Source organism: Mobula hypostoma, chromosome 15 (genome assembly GCF_963921235.1).
Source record: "Mobula hypostoma chromosome 15, sMobHyp1.1, whole genome shotgun sequence".
Taxonomy (NCBI): Eukaryota; Metazoa; Chordata; class Chondrichthyes; order Myliobatiformes; family Myliobatidae; genus Mobula; species Mobula hypostoma.
Window position 1 is genome coordinate 66,882,557 of NC_086111.1, and position 23,391 is coordinate 66,905,947.

Consider the following 23,391-nt stretch of genomic DNA (forward strand, 5'->3'; position numbering starts at 1 on the left):
TATAAGAGTTGGAATGTTATGGTGAGGTTGTATAAGGCATTGGTGAGGCCGAATTTGGAGTATTGTGTACAGTTCTGGTCACCAAATTACAGGAAGGATATTAATAAGGTTGAAAGAGTGCAGAGAAGGTCTACAAGGATGTTGCTGGGACTTGAGAAACTGAGTTACAGAGAAAGGTTGAATAGGGTAGGACTTTATTCCCTGAAGCACAGAAGAATGAGGGGAGATTTGATAGAGATATACAAAATTACAATGGGTATAGATAGAGTGAATGCAAGCAGGCTTTTTCCACTGAGGCTAAGGGAGAAAAAAAACCAGAGGACATGGGTTAAGGGTGATGGGGGAAAAAGTTTAAAGGGAACATTGGGGGAGGCTTCTTCACACAGAGAGTAGTGGGAGTGTGGAATGAGCTGCCAGATGAAGTGGTAAATGCGGGCTCACTTTTAACATTTAAGAAAAACTTGGACAGGTACATGGATGAGAGGTGTGTGGAGGGATATGATCCAGATGCAGGTCAGTGGGACCAGGCAGAAAAATGGTTCGGCACAGCCTAGAAGGGCCAAAAAGCCTGCTTCTGTGCTGTAATGTTCTACGGTTCTCTCCCCTTCTGATTAAAACTCATCAAGCTGAAAATGGAACTGTTTATCACTGCACTGATGCTGCCCAACTGTGCTTCCAGCAGTTTACCCTTTCAGATCTACAGCACCCATAGCATTCGATTTTGCATATTTGCAGGTAAAGCTGCTTATGTAATGTAAGCATAATAAAACAAGAGAATAAGAAAGCAAAAATGAAGGAGAACAAGTAAAACAAAGCACTACTCACAATCAACATCGTAAACCTCTTACACTGTTTTCAGTACAGAAGCCAACAATTCAAGCTAACAACTGGGAACAGTATCCACACCTCACAAAAGATCCCTCCACCTTTCTTCATCCTGCAGTATCAACACATCCTTCTCATCCCTTCACCTTCCAGTTTTAATCCAGGTTCCCCCTAAAAGACATTTGTGCTAGCCATCACAATTCCTTGGGCTGCTATTCCAATTGTATTCACTGTTATACACTGTCGCACAGAAAACAAGAGGAGCTCAGGAAACTTGTGGTGTGCATTTCAGGTTAAATGTTAGCCAGTTCAAGAGGTAGAAACATAGAAAACAGGTGCAGGAGTAGGCCATTCGGCCCTTCGAGCCTGCACCACCATTCCGTATGATCATGACTGATCATCCAACTCAGAACCCTGTACCTGCTTTCTCTCCATACCCCCTGATCTCTTTAGTCACAAGGGCAATATCTAACTCCCTCTTAAATATAGTCAATGAACTGGCCTCAACTGTTTCCTGTGGCAGAGAATTCCACAGATTCACCACTCTCTGTGTGAAGAAGTTTTTCCTCATCTCGGTCCTAAAAGGCTTCCCCTTTATCCTTAAACTGTGACCCCTCGTTCTGGACTTCCCCAACATCGGGAACAATCTTCTTGCATCTAACCTGTCCAATCCCTTTAGAATTTTATACGTTTCAATCAGATCCCCCCTCAATCTTCTAAATTCCAGTGAGTATAAGCCTAGTCGATCCAGTCTTTCTTCATATGAAAATCCTGCCATCCCAGGAATCAATCTGGTGAACCTTCTTTGTACTCCCTCTATGGCAAGAATGTCTTTCCTCAGATTAGAGGACCATCTCAGGATCATTTATGTTAATTTAACTGAGCAGCTAGACAGCCTCAGAGCTGAGATTAATTCTGTGCCTAGCTCCTGTCAATCTACGGCAGGATCGCACTGAATAGCAACTGCTGATTTTCCTGACCAATGCTCCTTCAGCTGAGCTAAGTCAGTAAATACCGACAGATTTTCTGCTCAGCATGACGCACAGTCACTGTGGGACATAATGAATGGTCCATGAGCACTAACTCATTACTCCTTTCACTTACACTATTATTTCAAAATTTATAGTAGTTTTTATGTATTCGCACTGAAATGCTGCGGCAAAACAACAAATTTCATGTCAGTGATGAGAATATCTGCAGATGCTGGAAATTGAAGCAACACACAGAAAATGCTGGAGGAACTCAGCAGGCCAAGCAGCATCCAGGGAAAAGAGTACACAGTTGATGTTTCAGGCCAAGACCCTTCATCAGGACTGGAAAAAAAGATGAGAAGTTAGAGCAAGAAGGGAGGGGAGGAAGTAGTACAAGGTGGCAGATGATTACTGAAAAAGGGAGACAGGGAGGAATGAAGTAAAGAGCTGGGAAGCTGATAGGTGAAAGAGATAAAGGGCTGGATAAGGGGGAATCTGATGAGAGGGCAGAAGATCAGGGAAGGAAAATAAGGGGGGGAGCACCAGAAGGTGGTGATGGGCAGGTAAGGAGAAGAGGAGAGAGAGGGAAATAGGAATGGAAATGGTGAAGGGTGGAGGAGGGCAATTACTGGAAGTTTGAGAAATCGGTGTTCATGCCATCAGGTTGGAGGCTAACCAGACAGAATACAAGGTGTTGCTCCTCCACCCTTAGTGTGGCCGCATCGCAGCAGTAGAGGAGGAAAGGGTGCCATAGACCAATATGTTGGAATGGGAATGGAAATTTCATGTCACACAAGTTAGTGATGATCAACTTGAATCTGACAGACTTCTTAAATATTGTAAGAGTACTTGCCTCCAGCACCAACTTAGGAAATGTGGTCCAAATATAATACCAGCAAAATGAAAACAAGTACAGTCGGCCCTCCTTATCCGTGAGGGATTGGTTCCGAGACACCCCCCACCCCGGCGGATACCAAAAAACACAGATGCTCAAGTCCCTTATTTAACCTGGCTCAGTGCGGATGGACTTTAGGACCCAGGGCACCACAGGACCCGCCGCCCTCAGTGTTTCTGTTCCGTTGACTTATAATACCTAGTACAATGTAAATGCTAAGTAAATAGTTGTTATACTGTATTGTTTAGGGAATCATGACAAGAAAAAAAGCCTGTACATGTTCAGTACAGACACAACCATCATAGCTCTTCTGGGAATGCTGATACCGGCTCAGCATCAGCCGACGCCGATTCTCCCTTGACCTTTAAGTTCTTGAGGCTGTAGCGCTTTACACTGCCAACCAGCCATCCCTAGCACTAACACTTCCACAAATTTCAGCTTCTTTCTGCTTTATTGTACGCTCAATTCATTCTTACCGACCTTACGGCTCACTTCAGAATGCGACATGCCACTTTTCAAAAGATCTAATATTTCTAATTTTTCGGCAAAAGATAGCACTTTATGCTCCCTCTTAGCCTTTGAGGAATTGCTTTGACCACATAATTGCTTTTTAGGAGGCATTTTTTTCACAGAAACAAAGTAACGAACGAACGAGATGTGAGGCAAACACTGCTCAAACAACGAGTGCTGGAGAGAGAACTTCCGGGTTTTCCCAACTCTCTGTTGGTTGAATTCGCGCATGCGGAACTCACAGATAAGGAGGGCCAAGTGTAATTTTCTAGCCCTCGTGTCCGAGGTCCCTCGCATCACACCCTGTAATCCCCCTGGGCTTCTAGCTTGTATAATTCTGTTCAAAGCTATTAGGCGAGTGAAGGCCAGAAAATAAACTTCAAATTAGATTATTGTCTTGTTACACCACAAGACCATAAGACATGGAAGCAGAATTAAGCCATTCAACCCATCAAGTCTGCTACACCATTCTAGCATGGCTGATTATCCCACTCAACCCTGCTCTGCCATTTTCCCTGTAATTTTTTATGCTTTTACTAATCAAGACCCTATCAACCTCCACTTTAAATACATGAAATAACATGGCTTTCTCAGCTGTCTGTAGCAATTAATTCCACCTATCCACCACCATCTTGCTAAAGAAATTCCACATCTTCAGGGATGTCCTTATACTTACATTGCTGTGCTGCAATGTCCAATAAATACACTTCATTCACACCAGCCTATTTTCCCTCTCCCTCTATTGCCTTCAGTTGGATTTTCTGGCTGCAAATGTCATACAAGGTCAACAATAGTTTAATTTCCAACTAGTCACCTTGCCCTGACATTTGAAATGCTGTCTCACAAACTACATCAATTTTGTAAGGAGTAACAAAATGGGTATTTTTGCCAAAGTGGCTCATAATCCCAGACTTTAGGATATGCACAAATAATCATCCAGACAATTTGCCAACCACACCAAAAAAGCATAATGCTAACTACTGAGAACATCCACAGCAACCACCTTTACTGGAGCAACTGGGAAACAGAAATCTGTCAGGATTCATACATGTCCCCCAAAAATATCTCATCATCAGGTGATGAACTAAAAAAAAGCACAAAACAAACTTTAAATATGAAGTTAAAATAGAAAATGCTACAAAATGTTCTGGGTGGAACAAAGAGAATACCTCTGAGAAATGAGTTGATATGGCATTTAGAATGAGATTATACCTCTTTGTGGTGTCTATTGTTAATTGCAAAATTGTGAAATATTCCCAAGTAGTCAGAAGAAAGACCAAAGCCAAGCCAAAAATCACAGAATGATGACAGGCAGGAATGTCCAGCCTGGAGAGACTTGCCCAAAGTTTACCCAAAGCAATCTACCTAAAGTTCCAGAATTCAAAATCAGTTCTGAAAGTCTGCAATGCATCAAAACTGTAGATAAGCTGTTATTCCAAAAGCTTGTGTTGGGCCTGACTGTAATAGTATAGCATGCACAGATAATTGGGTCGCAGTGAGAGTGGGGAGGTGAATATATGGTGCAAGTTACTTGCTACTCCACATCCACTAATGTGTTGACTCTGAACTCAGTCAAGGCTTGGACTGATATGGCCAGCTTTACTTGCATCACAAATGCCAGGCTCCAAATAGCAAAACATTCTCCCAATGTTAACCTGAAACGTGTTTGGATCAGTCACAAACATTGTTGTTACAGAAGGTGGTCAAGGGTTGGACATCCTGTGGCAAATGACTCATCATCCAGTTCAAAACTATTAAAAGGCACAAAGTCAAGGGTGTGATGAAATATCCTCAATCTGCCAAGCAGCTCTAACAATTCGCATTCAGTTGAAACCATCTAAAAAAAACTGTTTACTATGAACCACACTCCTCCCCACCCTTTAGCTTAAAAAGAATTCAATCAAGATAAAAACAACGTTCAAGAAACTGATGTAATACTAGTTTGCATTAACAAAGCTCCTGCTCCTCCTCCTTGGGTTTAAGAAAGTAAAACGTTTAACAAATCTGTTAGAGATTGTCATTTTAACTGAAGAACAGATAAGGGGAAATAAGGGGAAAACCATTTCATGTAATGCATTTGAACTTTAAAATGCTCTTCAATAAAGTACCAAGAGACCATAAGACATAGGAGCAGAATTAGAAAATTTGGCCCATCAAGACTCCTCCACCATTTACTATCCCCCTAAACCCTATTCCTTTGCCTTCTCCCCATAACCTTTGACACCATTACTAATCAAGAAACTATTAACCTCCACTTTAAATATACCCAATGGCTTGGCCTCTACAGACACCTGTAGCAATGAATTCTAAAGATTCACCAACCTCTGACTAAAGAAATGCCTCCTCATCTCTTTTCTAAAGGGTGTCCTTGTATTCTGAGGCTGTGTCCTCTGATCCTAGACTCACCAGTATAGGAAATATCCTGTCCACATCCACTTTATCTAAGCCTTTAAGTACTGGAGTAGCACCAAAAAGATTATGAAATAATCCAAGCACATGGGATTGGGCGTAATACACCAAAAAGAAACAACAATTCATCAATGGGCTTAGGTCACATTTAGCTGTACTAAGACTAATGGATCACTGCTAGGGGTCCAAGCTGTTTATGATCTACCTCAAAAGATTACACTTTGTTGTCATGCTCAGTAAGTCTAAATATGCTGATCGTGTGAGTAGGATGTTGGAAATAAAAACAGATCATGTCAATGGGTGAAGACATGGCAGATGAATATAATGCAGTAAAGCAACACACGCAAAATGCTGGAAGATCTCAGCAGGCCAGGCAGCATCAATGATAAAGAATATAGTTGACATTTCAGGCCAAGAGCCTTCGGCAGGACTGCAGAAAAAACGCTGAGGAGACAATACAGTAAAGGCCATGTATTGTGAGGAAAAGCTATGTATTTCATAAGCAACGAGAGATGAAAAATTATCCAGGATAGATTGCATGTTCTCACGCATGACCCACAAAAAGTTAACAAGCCAGTACAGCAAGCAATTTGGTAGGTAAATGGTAAAGTAGACCATTATTGCAAGTCAGCTTGAGCACAAGAGTAAAGGTGTCTTACTAGGATCATACAGGACACTGTTAAAACTGCACCCAGCACTTGGTGTAATTTCCCTACCAAACGAAAAACATTTACAATAGACAAGGGGGTAACAAAAGGCTCATCAGATTGACTCCTGGGATATTTGAGGATGGGCAAGAGAGGAAACTGTCCTCTAGAAGAGACTCTGCAGATCGAGCCTCTACTTTTCAGAGTTTTAAAGGATGATGGGTCATTTATCAACATAAACTCCTTACAGGGCTTGACAGAGCAGGTTATTCTGGATTCCATCATCCAGGAATGAGGTGAGACAAAATAACTTCACTCAGAGGCTAGATCTTTGGGATCTTCTGGATCTTTGGGATTTTCTGCATGACTGCAGAAGTTAAGGTTTTAAGTACACCAAGATGGGGATCAGTAGATTTTGGGATGCAAGGAAAGCAAGGAATATGTAGGACAGAAATAAAGCAATATAAAAGATCATGTTGAATGGTGGAGCAGGTGCAAGTGGTGAATTGCCTACTGCTGCTCCTACTGTTAGCTGTCTGAGAAAAGGCCAATGAATACCTGATGGGAAATAGGACTACAGAGCAGGAGGAAGAGCTATTTAAAACACAGGAACTGCAAATCACAGGACTGTTTGACGATCCTAAATTTGCTGATCTCATTGATTAATGAAGCAGTCACAATATTGAAATAATCCAGAAATAAATTAGCCCCAACGTTAATTGGCAACAAAAATTATTCTGACTGAAACAAGAATCACAAGTTTGCATTTTTACTGTTACCAAAACAAGGCAGATTTCAAAATACACTGAATCACTCTAAGATTAAATTAACATGCATCAGTACTTAAAAACATTGAAACAAGACAATAGAATCGATCAGGACAAAATTATAGAAAATGCTAGAAATACTCATGTCAGGCAGCAACTGAATTGTGAAGCACAGAATCAACATTTGCTGTAACAAAATTTAAAGAAAATACAAACATATTCCTAGACACTACTGAAAACCAAATTTTAATTTGATCTATTCAATCACAGAAGGCCAGCCACTGACCAAGTGACCTCATCCCAAAGTAATAAATATCCATCTAATTTAATGGAACAGAGATAAATCTGAATTCAATTCTCACCCTCAGTTTGAAAAATGGAATATCAGAGATTATCATTAACAGTGGGTTCAGGAAAATCCTTTGGGAAAGGAATTCTGCCATTCTTACATGTGTGAGTGAGTTATTTCTCCAGGTCCAATGTGGTTGACTCTTAACCACCATCTCAGTTCAGGTATAATTGCAGGTTAATAATCAAGCCGGCACTGCAGGCAGGGTTCACATCTCACAAAAGAATAAATAAACTGGGAAAAATAAACAGGTGGAAGTACAGGTTGAAACACATGTCCAGCTTTGGGACCTGATTGATGCCAGGTCACATAAGTCCAGACCACAGAAATTACCTATTAACATCATCTTCAAAGCAGGAGAATTGCTCTTTCATATGCTGTACTCCAAGTCACACACCATCCTGAATAAGTATAAACACTCCCAGGTTATGTAAAGCACTAAGAACTGCCCACAAACCAAAGTTGAAAACATTCTTGGCTGAGATCACAGAAGTTGCACAGATAGATTAATTAGCTACAAATTAGTACATATCTTAGGGCAGACACAGTGAGGTGTGGCACTATAGGAGGTCAAATGAAAGGGTAAAGTATACAGAGCATGGCAGGACCCTTAAGAGCATTCGCACACAGAGGGAGCTTGGTCCAAGTCCATACCTACCTAAAAGTATTCTCACTATAGGCATAGAGTACATGAGACAGCACGTCATATTGCAGTTATATAAAACTTTGGTCAGGGCACACTTAAGGTATTGCGTGCAGTTGTTTGCCCCATTACAAAAAAGATTTAGAGTCTTTCATGAGGGTTTAGATGAGGTTAACTAGGATACTGTCTGGATTAGAGAATATTAGCTACAAGGAGAGGCTGAACAAAGGGTGATGCGAGTGGAGAATGAGCTGCCAGCCAAAGTGGTAGATACAGGTCTGATTGCAACAGGTTCCAGTGCCAACATAGTATGCCCACAACTCGCTAACCCTAAATGCACATCTTTGGAATATGTGGCTTTTGGTGAGGACATACAAGCTCCTAACAGATAGCAGCGGAATTGAACCTGGGTCGTAGACACTGTAATAGCAGTGCACTAACTGCTACACTACGTGACGCAAGAATGAAAATACTTTATGACTCGAAATGAAAGTATAGTTCTTTTAAAGCCATTGTACAAATGGCCCTGTATTGTCATGATTCCAAGTTACTGCAAGATAACGACCACTTAAGAAATAAGAGAAAGCACAAGTGGTTCTGCTCAGTGCTCCACGACATTTACTCCGCTCTGCGCTGAACTGAGGTTGTGGCCTGCTCCAGCTGCAGTGATGCCTGGCTTCGTGTCTGTGGATTCATTTTCGTAAAATTTCATTTCTGAAAACTATTTGCTTACTTTTATTGTTTGCACAATTTGTTTTTTTTCCCCCTCTGCATATCAGATGTTTGACGGTCTTTTTTTTTAGATGGGTTCTTTTGAGTTTCTTTGTTTTGTGGCTGCCTGTAAGGAAACGAATCTGAAGATTGTAAAATGTGTGCATACTCTAATAATAAATGTACTTTGAACTTTGAAAATGCCAACTTTTAAAGTGTGTTGAAAAGCACAGCAAGTGGAGGTAGGAATCTACCTGCCCCACTGCCTGCTATCAATTCAGTGCACACACATTTCATAGTTCAGATGCTGCTACTCAAGTAACTACGCCATTATGAAACGTGACACATGCAATAACATTAAGACTGAAAACCCATCAGAACAACAGCTTTGCAGTCCCTAATAGAAGACCCCTGACATATCAAAATAATCAGACTTGCATTACTAAATCTCTTCCAAAGTCTTACCTTTAGAGCATCTGCCATTGAGTCAACTTGTTCATTTAGTACATTCTCTGACTCCTTGTACGACAGACACGTGTACTGGTATTCTTCTGGATCAAAGGAGTCTGCACCTTGCACTTCCACATCATTCGCTACCCCATCATAATAGTCACGCATATCCCCTTGATCCTCTTCCTCCTCCTCAGAGTCTCCATTATAGTCATCGTTACTATCAGAACTCTGGCTATTCATATCCACTGACATGGTCAAGGCTGCTATAATAGACCACAAATTTTATGATATCCAAGAGCAAAACGCTGTATTTACAAAGTGTCCCTGCTCACGTCCGCTCTTCATCTGTCTTTTGATTAACTAGAAAAAGAGGGGGAAACAAATCATTAATAGTATAAACAAAGGTGAGGTACTCACATTTAAATACTTCCTTTTTATTTCTTTTCCTCCTGTCCTGAGGACATGAATTGTATTGAGGCACAATTCTACTATACACCCACATATAATCCAAATATCAAATAAAGAGAACTTGCAAATTCAGTTTAATATCTTCCCCAAGCCTGGTAAATTATTCAATACAAACTCATGCAAAATATTTGCTCTGGAAGAAGACAAGCCTCCATTACACAGATTTTTACTTGATTTCAAGTCTTAGTCTGAGAGATCTGAGTTGAAGGCCAGCGCTAGAGAGGAGAAGAGCTAGAACACACAGAAAATGCTGGAGGAACTCAGCATGTCAGGCAGCATCTATGGAAATGAATAAACATTCAACGTTTCGGGCAGAGACCCTCTTCAGGATTCAGTCTGAAATGGTGACTGCTTACTCATTTCCACAGCTGCCGCATGACCTGCTGAATTCCTCCAGAATTTTCTGTGTGTTGATTGAGATAACCAGCATCTGCGGAACCTCTTGTGCTTATGAGGAAAAAACTTAGTTCAACTTGTCTGTGCAATACTGAGATGCTATGCACTGACATCATGATCTCCCTGCTCATATGGACATTAAGAATTACAGGCTGCCCACTCCCTTCCAGGCTACGGATACCTTTTTTTAAAAAAAACAGGCACTCTCTACAAACAGACAAGTTCCTGCAATATTATTAAATTCAGAAGTCCAACGAACAGCAAAACAAATTTCCTCCCTCCTCTCAACTTTTAAGCATTGTTCATTCTAATCAGTCTTATGTGTTTTTAGTATCTTCATTACAACAGGGTACAGCTAACATTTCATGTGATTTGTGTATATTTTCCAACTTACAGACAGGATTAAGTTAATGGCATCAATTAAAAAATGGAATCTGTTTGCTATCAAGAAAGAATTCTACATTTTAGTCACAGTAAGGCCTTCAACTAGCATCACCAGCAATAGGCTGTCCTTTCATGTGCAAAGGTGACAACACATTGGCTTATCCAAAGTCAAATGCATGTCAACATTTAATTATGTAGCACTGGAGAAATTCCAACGGTGCAACATTGCAGTTTATTCTTTAATGTGAAACCTTCTCCAGCAAGAAGGCAAGATCAACAAAATGAATATATTGATGCTACAACTCCAACAGCAATCCTGACATCTGACTTTAGCATAACCCTTGTGTATTTTAACTGATAACCGGATAGTGGACCACAACCTACATGAACCTGTCTATTCTGCTGTTACAAGAATGGTTCCCTAGTACATAAAATGGAATCTTCACTGCACAATTTAGCTCATTATGACTTTGCACCTTATTGTTTACCTGAACTACACGTTCCCTGTAACTCTAGCGCTTCATTTTATGTACCGTAGAGAGCATTCTAAATGGCTGCATCACTGTCTGGTATGGGGGTTGGGGGGGTGGAAACAGGGGAGGGAGAGTACCAGCACAGGATCTAAATAAGCTGCAGATTTGTAAAATTACTCAGCTCCATCATGGGCACTAGCCTCTGTAGTATAAGGACATCATCAAGGAGTGGTGCCTCAGAAAGACAGCATCCATCATTAAGGACTCCCATCACCCAGGTCATACCTTGTTCTCAATGTTACTATCAGGAAGGAGGTACAGGAGCCTGAAGGCACACACATAGTGATTCAGGAACAGCTTTTTCCCCTCTGCCATCCAATTTCTGAATGGATATTGAACTCATGAACACTACGTTTATTTCTATTTTAGCACTACTTATTTAACTATATTTTATTTACTGTAATTCAGTTTTTCCTCTATTACTACATATTGCATTGTACTGCTGCTACAAAGACAACAAATTTCACGACATATGCCGATGATATTAAACCTGATTCTGAATTCTTGTTGGTTTACCCATTTTTCTACCTCAATGCACTGTTGTAATGAATTGGTCTGTATGAGCAGGAACATAAGTTCAATGAGAAAAGGTGGTGTGGGACCCAAGGCTCCTGTACGCCCTGCCCAACGGTGAGAGTCCCTGATGACAGATAATACTTTGTCATGACAGCGCTCCATGTAGATGTGCTCAATGGAGGGGGGAAAGAGCTTTGCAGCTGACTGTAGCTGAGGAACACAGGTTGGGAAAGGGTTCAATTGAATCCCTAACGCAAATCAATCTGTAGATAGAGTTTACAACACACATAAAAGTTGCTGGTGAATGCAGCAGGCCAGGCAGCATCTCTAGGAAGAGGTGCAGTCGACGTTTCAGGCCGAGACCCTTCGTCAGGACTAACTGAAGGAAGAGTGAGTAAGGGATTTGAAAGTTGGAGGGGGAGGGGGAGATCCAAAATGATAGGAGAAGACAGGAGGGGGAGGGATGGAGCCAAGAGCTGGACAGGTGATAGGCAGAAGGCACACGAGAGGATCATGGGACAGGAGATCCGGGAAGAAAGACAAGGAGGGGAGGGGGACCCAGAGGATGGGCAAGGGGTATATTCAGAGGGACAGAGGGAGAAAAAGGAGAGTGAGAGAAAGAATGTGTGCATAAAAATAAGTAACAGATGGGGTACGAGGGGGAGGTGGGGCATTAGCAGAAGTTAGAGAAGTCGATGTTCATGCCATCAGGTTGGAGGCTACCCAGACGGAATATAAGGTGTTGTTCCTCCAACCTGAGTGTGGCTTCATCTTTACAGTAGAGGAGGCCGTGGATAGACATGTCAGAATGGGAATGGGATGTGGAATTAAAATGTGTGGCCACTGGGAGATCCTGCTTTCTCTGACGGGCAGAGCGTAGGAGTTCAGCAAAGCGGTCTCCCACTCTGCGTCGGGTCTCGACAATATATAAAAGGCCACATCGGGAGCACTGGACGCAGTATATCACCCCAGCCGACTCACAGGTGAAGTGTTGCCTCACCTGGAAGGACTGTTTGGGGTCCTGAATGGTGGTAAGGGAGGAAGTGTAAGGGCATGTGTAGCACTTGTTCCGCTTACACGGATAAGTGCCAGGAGGGAGATCAGTGGGGAGGGATGGGGGGGGGGGCGAATGGACAAGGGAGTTGCGTAGGGAGCGATTCCTGCGAAATGCGGGGGCGGGGAGGGAAAGATGTGCTTAGTGGTGGGATCCCGTTGGAGGTGGCAGAAGTTACGGAGAATAATATGTTGGACCCGGAGGCTGGTGGGGTGGTAGGTGAGGACCAGGGGAACCCTATTCCTAGTGGGGTGGCGGGAGGATGGAGTGAGAGCAGATGTACGTGAAATGGGGGAGATGGATAGAAGGTTGCTGATTTGAAAAACGGCTGGAAAATTGCTAGATTTTCCTGCTGGTAGACAGCCAGTAATCTCAGTTAGAATAGTTGCGTAGATTTATCCTAGTAGCAAGTCAACTAACGACTGTTCTTAAACTCAATGCCCAGAAACTGTCAAGCCGTCATCTTGGCAGACTACCATGCTGGGGGAGGGGGGGTGGTCTGCTGAAACAGGAAAAGGAAACTGGCCACAAAAGTAAACCTTCCAGTCACTTGAACAACATGAGGTAAATTAACTCCAACGCTGCACTCCATATCCTCAAAGAGTACTTGTCCACCAAACCCATCACTGGAATGGAAGCCAAGAGCCCAATCATAAACAGAGTCAAATGCAAGCCACTTGCTTTTGAGCTGACTCACACCTAGCAGCAGTACAAACCAGCAATCAAACAATATAACTGTTGGAACTTAAATAGGAATTCAAGTTGACAAATACAAGAACTTGGTTACAAAGCATTATTCCACTGGTAATTCCAATTAAATACTTTGCGTGAAAGGGGTAAGATGCATAACTGTGCTATGTTTCCTGGTGTGCCAAATTGCCAAACCCATCAAGTAGAGGATAGCTACCAATCTTCATGTCAAAAAGGGAAGGAAAAAGAAGTCCCCTAAAATCAACATCTTCTCAAAGCAAAAGCATATAAAATTAGAATAACAGAAGTTCAATGTGCATTGTTCCTTAACACAGAAAGGAGAAGCTGCTCTGCAGATTGCAAAATATGAAAGAAACACGTCAACTCTCCACATGGGCAATTACTGGTGTTTATGCTCCATGCCAGCCACTTCCTATCCCTTTTCACTTAACGCTTCTTCCAGAAACTTCTCTCCTTCATAGAGGCCTAATATTTCCCTTGAACAACATCTCTGCTATTCATCCAACTGTTCCATGTCAAAACAAATCTCACATTGTAACCATTTACTTGGCAAAATTTCTTCAGAATTGATATTGAGATTTACTGGTAATGCCCTTGTAATTACAGACTCTTAACTGTTAAGAGTCATAGAAAAGTACAGCACAGAAACAGTCCCTTTCGTCCATCCAACCAGGGCTGAAACCATTTAAATTGCCTTTTCCCATCAACCTGTATTGAGACCATAGCCCTCACATCCATGTACCTATACAAACTTCACTTAAACGTTGAAATCAAGCTCACATGCACCACTTGCACTGGCAGCTTGCTCCACTCTCATGACCACCTGAGTGAAGAAGTTTCCCCTCTTGTTTGCCTAATACTTTTCACCTTTCATCCTTAACCCCTGACCTCTAGTTATACAGCCACCCAACCTCAGTGGAAAAAGCCTGCTTGCATTTACTCTATCTACACTTCTAATAATTTTGTATACCTCAATCAAATCTCCTCTCAATCTTCTACATTCCAAGGAATCTGGACTCTCTACAAGTGAAAACATATCTAAGTAATTTCATACATGCACAATATGATCATAAAATCTATTGCATTTCCTGTAAATGCCTACAAGAAAGTAAATCTCAAGGTAGTATATGGTGACATATATACATACTTTGATAACTAATTTCCTTTGGCAGTACCTCACCATACTTTTTCAAAGAAGTTTACATGTCCAAAAGCGGAAGTAAATGGGAAATACAAATTTAGTAACATATTGCAACCATGAAGTATTAAATAGTTTTCAAGACTATTGAATTTATATATATTATCTTTTTTTTTAATTAGAGGAGAAACTGAACCTGAGAAATGGCCATCACATATTCGCACAGGCATCGTTTCTAACTTTTGAAAGCTGAATGAGCACTGCAAAGATCAATCTATATTGCACAGGACTTCTAACAGTCCAAAGGTGCTTCACATGATTTTTACCAAATTAAATCAGAATCCAATTTAAAAGATATTAAAGCAGATGGGTTTTCAAAGTTGTCCAAAAATTAGAGGCATAGGAGTTAAGGGGTTTAGCAACAGAATTCCAAAGCTGAAGGGTCTGGCAAATGTAGACAACCACCTGTTGGTGGAAACCTTAAATGCAAATGTAAATATAAGGCCAGAATTGGAAGACAGCAGACATCCAAGGGTGATAATGCAGGAAGAAAAAAAACAGAATGTGAAGTTTTGTAAATAAGGATGAGAAATTCAAAATGAAGGTAACGCATCACTGATATTTAATACCCACCTCCAAGATGAAAAGATTGTGGTAAGCTTCTTGAAGGAATTGCCACAGACAGCTTCAGATCTATATGTCATTTTCATCGAAACATGGTAAAATGCATCTTTTGTATTAATAACCAAATCTCTTCTGCACCCTCTCTAAAGCTTCCGTATCATCCCTATAATGAGGCAACCAGAACTGAACACAATACTCCAAGTGTGCTCTAACCAGGGTTTTACAGAGCTGCAACATTATCTCATGGCTCTTGAACACAACTTCCCAACTAATGAGACCCAGCAAACCAGATACCTTCTTAACCAGCCCATTAACTTACATTGCAACTTTGAGGGAATGCAATAACTAGAGGCTTAGCCTAAGGCAGAAAAGTACCTTAGTACTGAGGCCTGGTCGAATGCATTTGGAGTGCAAAGTCATGGTATAGACTGTCAGGAAACGTCAGTCATACTCTCCTCTGTAGGTGACTGGCTCAGAACCAATAAAAGATGCAACACAACTAAAGTGGAAAATGGAGATCAAATTGCAGAAATCAATAGTCAGCTGCAATGAGTTAAAGGGGGATGAAGTATCTAGTTCTAGACTGGATGATCAACGATTCACTTGAGAGGAAGAGGAGGAATAGGAGTGGGATGGGTCTCACAAACAGGATTTACTTCTTTACTGAACCCCGAAACCACGAGATTCTCAGATCAACAATCAAAGGAGAAATCTGTAGTCTGGGATTTAGAGAAAGTAATATAAAGGCTGTGAAACTGCTCATTTTCTTTGCAATTAGGAGTTTGAATAAAGCAATATATCTTTCACCAGTTATCAGTATGATTATTATAATACAAGTACAAATGACCCCACCAGTAACCACATTCAATGGATCACACTTCACCTTATGCCAACTTCAACAAGATTTCGATCAGAAAAATTCCCTTTGCTCCACCCTTTCTGTGCCATCAACTTTTTATCCTCATCAATTCTAACAAAGAGCCAAACGATGAATATTTTATGAATTTCTTTTTTTGAGATTTCCCGCATCTGCAATTTTTTCACTTTAAAAAATATTTTCTGTCCTTATTTTCTACCATAATTTCTCCCAAATTTGTAAGAAACCTGCGTTAAATTTGTTTCCATTTTACATATATGTAAAGTTTTAACAGCCCATTTTAATCGTGCCCATGAGATTCCTGTCAATATTTTACCTTTTCCTTATCCATCTTTTGTCCTCCTTAGTTTTTTAAACTACCTCAGTCGTCAAGCTTACTGCTCCTTCCCAAAAGGGACTGGGCGGTTCCTTTTCACATAACACAGGTTGAGCACCCCTTATCCAAAATGCTTGGGCCAGAAATGTTTCAGATTTTGGAATATTTGCAGTATAGAATGAGATACCCTAGGGGATGGGACCCAAGTCTAAACACAAAATCCATATACAGCTTATGCATATACTCTGAAGGTAGTTTTATATAATATTTTTTTTAAAAGCTATCACTACCTAGGCCACCCAGGTGGACAGTCAGTGACATTGTCATCATTCCCAACTCAAATTTATGTGCTACCGATAAGCAGTCTTTGTCTCACACTTGCTTATCACACATGTGCACTGATTCAGCCATATAGCATCTTAGATTTTCATCAGCGACGATCTTGGCAAACTCCTCAATGAATTTAATGCCGTGCCTTTTCTTAATTTCTGCAACCAGCCTGCTGAATATTCACAACAACCTTCAATTTTCAGTTTATTGTGATAGACCTTTGTTTCAACATCAACATACCATTAAGCAGCACATGTTCACTCCAACGGTGATGAATCCACTCTTTCAATACATCCTCAAGATCTTCATTTTTCACTGTTACAATGATTTTTTTTATTTTTCATTAACTTCTGTTCATTACTTATGCGAGGTCAGTTCTCAGAACTATCTATAGTGTGCAGAGATCTGCACATCACCTTGTGGAATTTTCCATTTGTGATGTCATGTCAGCGCTCAAAAAATTTTCAGATTTTGGAGGCTTTTGAATTTTGGAATTTCTGATAAAGGTGCTCAACTGTACTCCTCTTAATGTATTATTAGCCATGAATGATCCACTTGTGCTGTGGGGTTGTGCATCTTAAAATGGATAAATTTGCGGTAAACTATGTGTTCATATGCTCATTCCATGCTGACAATTCCTCCTCCCCCCTCCATCCAAACCCACCCAACAAATGCCATTCAACCTGCTATGTTCCCCTAGCGGATTATTTGTTGCTCATTCAGCACAATAGTTTCCCAATTCATACCTCATACCTCTGCAGTGTTCTTTGGTTTTAACCACTTTCAATCTTGATATAAAATTCTATAATATTTGGACCATTCTTCCCAAAAGGCCAATTTACCCAAATATTAATTGACCCTTTCGCATTGCCCAATACAAAGTCTAAAATGGCCTATCCCCTCAAAGATTCATCAACATAATAATCTAAACATTAGATCTCAAACAGTGTCCCCTATACACTTTAGAAATAAATCCTCCATAATATTGTTGTATGTATATACACACATACATACATCACACACAGGCCCGGGACAGAGGACTACAATGAACGGCTGTCAGCAGCCTGTAGCTCAGTTGGGATGATGAGCTTAAGAGGGTTTGCCCTAAATTATCACAACTGTTTGGGGGCCTAAAGATAGCACCCACGCTCATATTTCTAAACTCCAAACTTATTCTACTTCCTGATTTTCCAAGTCAAAATTCTTTCAACTGCCTTTATCATATTGTTTATTAAAAGAGCTTCTTCCCTTTCCATTCAGTCTTCTCATTCTACAAGTATCCTGGTATATTTTATTCCCAATCTTGGTCACTGCATGACTACGTTTCTACAATTGCTATTAGATCCTACCCATTTATTTCCATTTCATCTTAATTAATCCACCTTGTTGTGAATACATTTAGATAATGAGTCTTCAGTTTTGTCCTTGCAGATTTTTTCCACGCTCTGATACTAATTGGGTCTACAAACACATGCTTTTATGCTCTGACCCTTCCCAAGAGATTCTGAATATCATTACCCTTTTTGCTACCCTGCACTATCATCTACTGTCTGAAATGCATGCTTCAATGCAACCAAAGAAAGAATGTCCACTAATTCTCCTCGCAATGACCTTGGCTAGGGATCTGCCAAAGCTCCAGCACAGATTTTTTTTTTTAAGTATTAACATTAATTTTAAATATGTGATATTTATATATGATATGAAAAATCAGCATGGGATGCAGAAATAACACCAATTTGTTTGGCAATATGTAACACAGATTTCACAGAAAAACTCAAAATAATCATGACACTGGAAATTTCCTTCCAAAATGGAGACCCACAAAAGGATCACCACCATTGTGAGCCCAATTTCAAGGTTAAAGCACCTGCAGCACACCAATAAAAAAATCATCGATCCAAAATATCAACTCTGTTAATCACAAAGACAGAGTTATACAGTCAGAAAACAGGCCTTTCATCCTAATTCATCCATGTTTCAACACTCCCAGCCTATCCCGTCTCTCTGTATAACTCAAGCTCTCAAGTGCCAACAACATCCTCGGGAATCTTTTCTGCATTTTCTATAGCTTAATCACATCCTTCCGTTAACATAGCAACCAAAATTGCACACAATATTCCAGGCAGTGTCTCACCAATATCATGTACAGAAGTTTCCTGGAATGGAGGCTGGGAGTATTTCAACACTTTCTTCCAGATATTTCAAACTTTCAGCACCTGCAGTATCTTGCTTTTGGATTACAATCTGTTATTTTTATGCACTCCGTTTTCTTTCATCGTGCCTTCATGAAAGCTTGTATTCGTTAATTGTTTGAAGAATCTCATGTTCTGAAATTGCAGAGACATCTCAGTTGACAACAGAGTGTTTCTTCCACACCAGGACTAACTGTGCTGCACCTTCTTTTGATCCGTAGGATTGTAAAATAAATCACACAATTCCACCAAGACTTATTTAAAAGTAACGGATCCAGAAACAGCATTGTTTGCCCACAAAAAAATGCAATGAAAGGTCTGAGTAAAAGAAACAGAGAGATGAGAGGAAAGTACTGCCCAGATTTCAGCTCATCCACCACAAAAAGCAATCTCATGGGCTAAGTGGCAATTCGGGACTAAACTTGAATATTATCAGCTCTTAAGTTAAATCAAGCGATAAAGATGACAGTGGGGCTTCACTTCCAGATAATCTCAATGCCTTCTATGCTCGCTTTGACTGTCAAAACATGGAGAAACCATCACAAACTCCCAAATCCCCGATGATCCTACGAGATCAGTCTCCAAGGCCGACATGCAAGGAGCCTTCAGGTGAGTGAAACCACAAAAAGCGTCTGGCCCAGGCAGGGTACCAGGCTCAGTACTAAAATCCTATGACAATCAACTGGCTGGAGTGTTCACTGAGATCTTTAACCTCTCACTTCCGCAGTCTGAGATACCTATCTGCTTCAATTACACCGGTGCTCTGGAAGAGCTTGGTGACCTGCCTCAATGACTATCACCTAATAGCACTTACATACACAGTGATGGAGTGTTTTCAGAGGCTGGTGATGAAACACATCAACTCCTGCCTGAGAAGCAACTTAGATCCACTCTGATTTGCCTACCGGAGCAACGGGTCCATAAGACCATAATTCACAGGAGCAGAATAGGTCATTCACCTGCCTTCTCCCAGTAACCTTTGACAACCTAATCAAGAACCTATCAACCTAATCATTAAATATGCTTAATAACCAGGCGTCCACAGCATTGTGGCAATGAAATCTGCAGATTCACTACCCTCTATCTAAAGAAATTCCTCCTCAGCCCTGTTCTAAATGGACGTCCCTCTTTTCTAAGGCTGTGCCCTTTGCTGAGACTCACCTACTATAAGAAACGTCCTCTCCACATCCACTCTATCTATGCCTTTCAACATTCAATAGGTTTCAATGATCACACTGATGCATCACAAGGTCCAGGAAGAAGCTTAGTAACATTCCTGCAAAGATGTTACAGAGAATATCTACAAAGACCCTCCTGTTACTGAATGCCAAGAAGGTAGAACTCTAAAAAAAACTGTTTGCTTAAGAAATTCCTGTAAAGGAAATTGATGCCAGGATGAAATAACATAAACGCAACAGCAGCTCCAAAACCTGCACAAACACCTCCCCTAGAACTGCAACCAGGAAGGACAGGCAGCAGGCACATGAGTACTTCAGTGCCTGCAGGTACCCTCCATACCCTCCATCTTGACTCGGAGAAATATCACCATTGCTTGATCATCACGCAGCTGCCAAGTTAACATCACACTGAAAGCACACTCTCTGGAAGGACTGCAACAGTTTAAGACAGACAACAGGTAACTACCACCTTCTCAGAACCGATTTGAGATGGTCAAGTGATGTCCAGAAAATAATAGCGTTCTGCTATAGTGACAAGATGGACCTTTGATGAACTCTTACACTGAACAGCCTGATCACACTCACCAGCTAGGCTCATACATTAATTTGAGAAAAGAGCCAATTCCAGCAGCATCCAGCATAGTAATCAAAGGCTGCACAGGGGAACTGGAGAAAAGAAATACTAAATAGTGGCAGACACAGAACAGTGCAGCACAGTACAGATGCTTCGGCCAACAATGTTGTGCCAAACTTTTAACCTAGTCTAAGATCAATCTAATAACCCTTTTCCCTCCCACATTGTCCTCCACTTTTCTTTCATCTGTGAGCCTATCTAAGAGATTAGATATCTCTAATATACTGTATTTGCCTCTACCACTACCCCTGGCAGCGCACTACATGCACCCACCACTCTGTAAAAAAAAAACACACTACCTTGACATTCCCCCCGTACTTTCTTCCAATCACTTTTAAATTTGTGCCCCTGGTTTCGCCATTTCCGCCCTGGGGAAAAGTCACTGGCTCTATCTGTGCCTCTTATCATCTTATACACCTCTATCAAATCATCTCTCACCCTCCTTCAAGCCAAAGAGAAAGGCCCTAGCTGATTCAACATTTCCTCAAAAGACATGCATAAATTTTCATGTCTTCAATACAATTATAATCCTTACTAACACCTCAACCAAAATTAAATCTTGTAAATATACATTCTAAAGCCAACACTGGAAGTCCCTTTAATACCAAAAAAAATACTTATTCATTATTTTAGCATTTGATAAAGAATCCTGAAACATAACTTCAGTTGATGTTTTTAATGGCCATTAACTTGTACTTCTGCTGCATTCCACTCACCTCTTGGAGAGTACCAATATGGGTAATGTTCTAGCAAACTTTAAAACATCAGACTGTTTGGCATAACTCAGAAGGCCACTGACAGAAAATATATCTCTGAGAACAGAGCACTTTTGCTGTTACTCTGCAGAGAATGTGCTGAGTTAGAATATTTAATGATGCTGGTCTTGCCATACACAGTAAACCCTTCTTGGCAGTATTAATGCCGTTGGTACTATTGCAGCTACAACAGTTGATGCTCAGTGGCATCACAGAACACTCAGCAGTTCCCTGGATCTTTAGAGGTGAGTGTTAATCTATCTCACTGCAGCCTTCAATGCTCAGTTAGCAATGAATCTGCATTGTTATTATTGCACTAAATAATTCTGGCATCATTACCACTGACATTCGTTAATACTGATTATTAATGGCCAACACCTATCAAAAGGAAGATTGCGAGTAGGCCATTTAGTCTCTTTCATAGAATGCTAGATGATCTGATATTGCTCAAGATCACTTTTCTGCATTTTCCTCATAATCTAATTCCTTTCCTTTTTGAAATCTCAGCCTTCAATATACACACAAACTCTGCCCCCATAGGCCTCTGTAGAAAGAAATAGCAAACACTCAACTGTCAGAGATGATCTTCCCGCCATGATCTTCCCCAAATAAGCACCGCCTTAATCTGAAACAATGTTCTCCAGCTCGCAGCTCTCTCAAATTTCTAACATCTATCTAACCTCCGAGGAATCTTACATTGTTTAATGAGACCTCCTAGCACTCAATAACTATGGCACCAACGTGCTCACCGACCCTCACCTGACAATCCCTCATACCCAGCAGCGTTCCTGAAATAAAGGAACCATAACTGATCACAGTGGTCTCACTAATCCAATATATAGCTGCATTAAGACTTTCCTACTTTTATACTTCAACCTTGTTGAAAAAAAAATTATTTAGCCCTCCTTATTGTCTACTGCACTTAATTATTAGCCTCCTGTTTTATGCACAAGGATTCCCCCAACCCATCCCTTAATGCTGCAGCTTTTCACAGTTTTGTGTCCATCACTGGCATTATCCTCCCCAGCATTCAGGACATCTTCAAGGAAGGATTCCTCAAGCTCAACTTCAGTAAAACCAAAGAGCTGATTATCAATGAAAGGACAAAGAAGCTGGAGGGTCAGCAGCTTAGCATTAACGTATCAGAGGATCTGTCCTGGGACCAGCACATGCAAATGCCATAACAAAAAAGACACAACAGCACCTCTACTTTCTGAGAAGTTTGCGCAGATTCAGCACGTCACCAATAACTTGACAAACTTCCATCGATGCAGAGTGGAGAGGATCCTAAATAGTTGTATTACAGCCTGGTACGGAAACACCAATGCCCAGAAAAGGAAACGGCTACAGAAAGTGGTGGATGCAGCCCAGTCCATCACAGGCAAAGCCCTCCGTGCCACTGAACACACTTACATGCAGCACTGCCACAAGAAAGCAGCATCCATCAGGGAGCCCCACCATGCAGGCCATGTTCTTTTCTCATCACCACCATCAACTCTACTTGTTGTGCCGAACCAGCTAAAAAGTAAATCAAAAAAACCCAAAAACTAACACCTCCTGCCTACACATTGTCCGTATCGCTCCTTCTTCCTCATTTTAATGGGTCTGCCTAAATGTCTCCTGCAGGCTTATGCATTTGCCTTCAACACCATACCAGGCAACGCATTCCAGGCATCCACCACTCTCCCAGTAAAAACTTTACTCCTCACATCCCCTTTGAACCTACCCCCTCTCACATTCAATGCACACCTTCTGGCATTAGACATTTCAACACTGGGAAACAGATACTTCCTGCCCACTCTATCTATGCCTCTCATAATCTTATAAACCTCCATCAGATCTCCCCTTAGCCTCCACTGCTCCAGAGAAAACAACCCAAGTTTATCCAGTCACTCATCCATGTTTTCCTTTAAACTACTGGTAACTATTCCTCCAACTGATAACTAGTGTTGTGGTTCATACAAGGAGCTTTTGCTAGGAATGGTTAATGATAGTGTAATCTTATTCTCATTAATCAGAGGCACAAGAGATTCCGCAGATGCAGGAAACCTTGAGCAACACATACAAACTGTTGGAAGAACACGGCAGGTGAGGCAGCTTCCATG

General features: G+C 41.1%; 1 protein-coding gene across 1 annotated transcript in view; it reads right to left on the bottom strand.

Annotated features, from left to right (window-relative positions):
- The window catches only part of arih2 (ariadne homolog 2 (Drosophila)), a 102,035-nt gene that overhangs the window by 77,971 nt on the left and 673 nt on the right, over positions 1–23,391 (bottom strand). The window contains exon 2 of the mRNA XM_063068217.1: positions 9,193–9,540. Within this exon, the coding sequence (XP_062924287.1) occupies positions 9,193–9,432 (240 nt within the window). The 5' untranslated portion in view covers positions 9,433–9,540. The remainder of the gene's footprint in view (positions 1–9,192; positions 9,541–23,391) is intronic.